Source organism: Austrofundulus limnaeus, unplaced genomic scaffold, assembly GCF_001266775.1.
Source record: "Austrofundulus limnaeus strain Quisiro unplaced genomic scaffold, Austrofundulus_limnaeus-1.0 Scaffold70, whole genome shotgun sequence".
Classification (NCBI taxonomy): Eukaryota; Metazoa; Chordata; class Actinopteri; order Cyprinodontiformes; family Rivulidae; genus Austrofundulus; species Austrofundulus limnaeus.
Window position 1 is genome coordinate 86,112 of NW_013952472.1, and position 5,351 is coordinate 91,462.

At 40.1% G+C, this 5,351-nt stretch overlaps 1 protein-coding gene across 1 annotated transcript in view; it reads left to right on the forward strand.

Moving 5' to 3' along the window:
• The window catches only part of LOC106519028 (uncharacterized), a 23,124-nt gene extending 17,828 nt beyond the window's left edge, over positions 1–5,296 (forward strand). Inside the window, exons 5-6 of the mRNA XM_014010506.1 lie at positions 4,474–4,655; positions 4,738–5,296. Coding sequence (XP_013865960.1) covers positions 4,474–4,655; positions 4,738–4,899 — 344 coding nt within the window. The 3' untranslated portion in view covers positions 4,900–5,296. The remainder of the gene's footprint in view (positions 1–4,473; positions 4,656–4,737) is intronic.
• The last annotated feature ends 55 nt before the right edge of the window (positions 5,297–5,351 follow it).

Consider the following 5,351-nt stretch of genomic DNA (forward strand, 5'->3'; position numbering starts at 1 on the left):
TGTCCAAAGATGGACTTCACTCCTCAGAGAGAGACAGAACCATCCGCTCAGCCGAACAGACAAAAGACAACTAGTTATTGTTAACTGTTCTGAACAGAAAAAATTAGTTTCTTGAGAGGGAAAGACTGAGGTGAGAAAGTAAACAATGTTCCTTTCTCACAAGAGCTGCGCCAGCTGTCTTGTTGTTTATCAGCAAAAGGACCTTGAAAGTCTGGCAAAAGGCAGACTTACTGTCTTTCTTAAAAATCACTTCTCCTAAGCTTAGAAATCACACCACACTTTGCACAAATGGATTAATAATGAAATTAATGGTACACAATTATTAATCTTTAAACCAATTTAAAAAAATGATAAACCATGATTAATAACAGTACTAAGAAAAAACATTAAAGTACATTTCAACTCTTTTTTCTTCACAGTGTTATACTTCTGGAATAAAGAGATGCAAAGATTAATTCAATAAAACTTTGAGTAATGATATATTGATTATAACCTCTAATAGAAGATTAAATGAGATAACATATATATAGGACTTATTGTCCTATTCACTTAAAGAAAATAAAAACACTTTAAAATGATATTCTTCTTATAAGTGTAAAAAATAAAATCAAAGACAAAAATTGAAATGAATATTTCACCAGGGTTACCCCTACACTGCCACCACCATGTTTCACAGTGGACGATGTGCAGTGCTTAGTGTTTTACATTTTGGTCAAAAACATTCACTTTTGGTCCATCCTAAGCAGAGTTTCTTTCTCCACATTTGCTGTGTCCCTACATGGCTATGCATGTGAGTCAGACATGTCTGTATGCTAATGATTCAGCTCTGGACACATTAGTATTTAATTCAATGTTAAATTCTGTGATGGGCATGGCTCCACTAATCAGCTAATAGTGGAGCTCATTTTTAGGCCGTGTCCAAATCCAGAGGCTGTGTCCTCCGAAGGCTGAAACCATCGACTGCTTGTGTCACAGCGCTGCGCCGGAGGTTGTCCAAATTTGAAGACTCGTCAAATGCATCCTTCTTTTGCCCCGATTTTAAGGACGGGTCCAACGGATCCTTCTCTGCTCACCATATCCCATAATGCTAGTAATGGTGGACAAAGCTAGAGAAAGGGATACAGTTTAAATAAAAATCTGGTGATATAAAAGTTAAAAATTTAAAGCTGTTATGTTGTTAATGCTTTTGTCATGACGTGTTTTTAAATATTATTTTTGTCAGTTCAAATGAGTGAATTAACCATGCACCTGTCCCTGTGTTCTTCAAATGTTGCCTTTAAGCTAATTTTATTGTTTGTGATATTAATAACACTAATATATTGATATTTTTCTAAATTCGATCTCTGCTTCTGTTTAGCGTTGTAACGGTTGTTAGCTGACAGGACGAATGCAGGGGTAAGGACCGAAGGCTAGAGCGTCAAAATTCACAACCACTTTTTTGTGGTCTTCTCAGTCTACCAAGGACCCGGCCCGCCTAGACCAGGTAGGCCGGGTCCTTTAGAGCAGTGGTTCCCAAAGTTGGGGTCGGGACCCACAGTGGGGGTCCTGAAACATTAAGGTGGGGTCCTGAAAAGATTTTCTGAATTAATTACACTAAAAAAATGACAATTTTTTGCCTTTGTTGTTACAAAACAATAAGATTAGTGTACTTRAAATTGACAAAAAATAGCGTAATAAATATTGTTATATGCTCTTGTTTATTTGACGTGAAAACACAGACAACAGCTGGGGGCTCAGGTCTCTGCTGCTGCTAATTTATGGGTCAAAAGCTGAAAAGTTTGGGAACCACTGCTTTAGAGGACCCAGCCTCTGAATTTGAACAAGTCTTAGAGGATTAGATTTTTTCACTAACTTTAAAAACCGTTAGCAGACCAATTAGGTTTTGCTAACTTTAAGTCTGCTAACAGCTAACTAACAAGCTAACATCAACAGGTTTGTGTCAGTCTCACCAGTCTGTAGCTGGAAGGAGACAAAGACATGACGCAGAATGAATGACACGATTAGTGTTTAACTGTTAGTGTTTCTATTTTTTGCTTGTTTAGCTGTTTAGCGTTTGCGAAGCTTTATTTTTAGTTAGCAGATTATGAGTTAGCGTAGGGCACAGTGCATGGACAGGAAGTGATTATGTACTGGTGTTTCTACCAACTGGAGTGAATTGGTTACATGTTAACACATACAAATGTGTATGAATTTATTAAATCAGAATCAACTTTATTGTCATTCACACAACATCAAAGATGCAATGCAGAATTGCAGTTTAGAACATCCGCTCAGAGAAAGATACTCATAACAAACATGGGGGAACGAATGTCCAAGGTCTTTCGCAACGATGGTCACGCTACTTTTTGCAGCTTGGAATACACACAATAGGAAAAATGAGTTAAAAATGCTCTGTTCCTATTTTTACAGAGAAACACAGAATCGTACGCTCAAAAATCCACTCGCTCAGTGCAAGGCAGCTAAGGAGGGGATGGGGGTGGGGGTCAAACACATGGTATGGGGTGGGGTTCAGCAGAGCCAATGACGTTTCAGGTTAGTAGTTCCATGTTGGAACCAATCAAAGACCTCCAGAGTCCAAAACAAGTCGTTGTCAACCAAAGCACAAATCACCAGAGTCAGACGGATCCACCCACGGATGATATGGATAGGGGATGGGGAGTCAAGCCTCTGTCTCACGTGTCAACCAGGCAGTTTTGATAACTGCCAAGCCAAGGTCAGCAGCTGCAGGGATCTAAAAGATAAACATAATTGTTTTGGGACAAGCAGCCTTGATTTTTTTCTCTGCTTTAAGTCTGTAACTGCATCTCTGTGATGGTGAAAAAGCCAGTGCTCTGAATTTCAATTACCTCCTCGCCTCTCTTTCCATCTGAAACTTCACCCAGGTATAATCTTACTCCTCACGGGCACGTTTCTGAACTGTGATTCTCATCAGAATATCGTCCAGTTTGCGACTTATACCCCCCAACATCAGAGTCTGTGCATTTCCAGTACAGGAGACTCAATCCAAGGTTCCTGACAGCTTCTCACAGGCTCGGACTGCTGTCAGGATGGCTTTCATTTCCCAAAAAGCCAGGACTCCTCCACAGCCGATCAGCAGAAATCCAGTTATCATAAATCCAAATATGTACAAATCTTCCACTTCTTCAATGGAAAGCAGCGCTAMACAGATCAGGTTCCACCCCCAGGAACCAGACACTCGCCCAGCCACCACCATTCCACTGGGACAGCTGTGCTCCCCTCGCTCCAATCTCAGTGTGGAAAAATAGTGTTGATTGTGTTCAGAGACCAGTTGACCAAATCCACAATTCCTTTTGTTTTCGGATGATAGGTAGAAGAAAGTCTTGAAAAAGCTGCAAAGCAGGGAAGGAGGGACAGGTTCGGGAGAGAGAGCAAAAAGCATCTGACTCCTCTGTGGGAGCTGGTTGATTCTGTTTGGAATGCAGACTGCCCTCTTTGGAGAAAGGTAGTAAATGCTGAAAATTATGTTGTTTCTCTGAGTTTTTGCATTTTGAGATCTCTTCTGTTTAGTTTCATTTTTGTAACCACTTACAATATCTCATCCGCCCAGGTCATTCCTCACTCACCTGCAGTCAGTTTGATTTCATGCCATCTGGCTCTTCTCCATGCTTGTTGTGTTCTTATTGTTACTTTTGTATTTTGCTGCCACACCAGCTTCTTACCTCCATCAAGGAGGACACATGGTTTTCTGATAGCTTTTGTTTCTTTGTTTGTCCATCTGTGCACAAGATCACTCAAAAACTTGTGGATGCATTTTCATGACATTTTCAAGGCGTGCTGGGGCCTTCACAGAGAACAACTCATTAAATAGTGGCAGAAGACTGGTAACATCTGCCAGAGCCAATCAGCATCCAGCAGAACTTTGTTCCATCAATCAGAGCTCATTAGCTGCACACTCTCATTTGCATAACCAAAGTAGTGCTTCCTCTACACTACTGACCTTGGCAGGGTACTTCTTGGATGGTTTTTTTTTTTTGAGAAAGTGGCACGATACGTTACTAATGCTACGTTGTATTCACTTATCCTGTGGCTACAATCTCTGCTCCCCATCCATAAGTAGCAGAACTTTTGGCAGTGGTGAAAGGGTTGGTCAATTTTTTTTTAGCCAGGGTGCTTGGTTCTGTTGACAGAGCAGGGTGCCCTACTTCGACAGTCGTAGAGGAAACACAGCTAGGGTATTGGCTGACGTGTTATTTTAGTTTGTTTATTCTATTAAACCTTAATTCTTTTCACAGAGACTTTGTGTCAGTCTACATCCTTGGTTCCACCCTCAACTAAACTGTGACAAAACTGTTCTTCCATGTCACAATWATGTTCAACTTTGTGTTGGTCTATAAAATCCTAGCTTTTGGTGGTAAAATATGAAAAAAATCAAGGCATATGAAGACCTTTTCAAGGTACTATAGATGAGCCCATCTAATTCAGAACTTTACGTCTGTGTATCCATGACTGCAGTCTTGGAGAAAGCTTTGGTGAAGTCTCTTTGGCATCTTGACAACTTCCTGCGGACTCTACTATCTGAAGAGATCGATGCTGATGCGTCAGGAGACCTCCCCGAGTCCTCCAGGAGTTTCCTGGATGGGCCGGAGCTCACTCTGGCTGATTGTAACCTGCTACCGAAGCTACACATACTGAAGGTACAGTCACACCAAGTTTTCATCGAAATTATGTGCACAGCTAAAAATGACAAACCAACTTTTATGTAATTTGTTTTCCAAGGTTGTAGCCAAGAAGTACCGTGGCTTTGAGATCCCATCAGATATGACAGGAGTGTGGAGATACCTGAACTGTGCCTACCAGAGGGAGGAGTTCACCAGCACCTGTCCTGCGGAGAGGGAGACTGAGTTAGCCTATCTGAATGTGGCAAAACCAATCAAATAGGACCACGATTAGACAAATGGAGAAAATATACATGAATAAATTCATAAACAGGGGATAACAAATAATAAGATACCCAAAAAAATAATACAAATGCCAGTAAGATATTTTCAAAATTGCKAATTTTACACAAAAGGAAACAAGAGTTAAGCCTGTTTTTCACAGTTTGCAGCTTGTTAGACTGAAAACTGCAAGAAAATGTGCTCATTTTTCACTTAGAATCAAACTAAATTTACATACTTGTGACTATGCATGGTTTCACAGTATCATGATTACATCTCTRAAAAGTTTTATTTTTTGTGTTTGTTGCATGATGGTTGCGTAAACTCTGAACACAATTTTTTTTCTTCAAAGTTTTTTTTTATTAGTTTTTAACAAAAACACAAACAAAAAAACAAACTAACAGAAAAACACACCCCTAAAAACCCTCCCATCCCTCCCCACCTATACCGGAT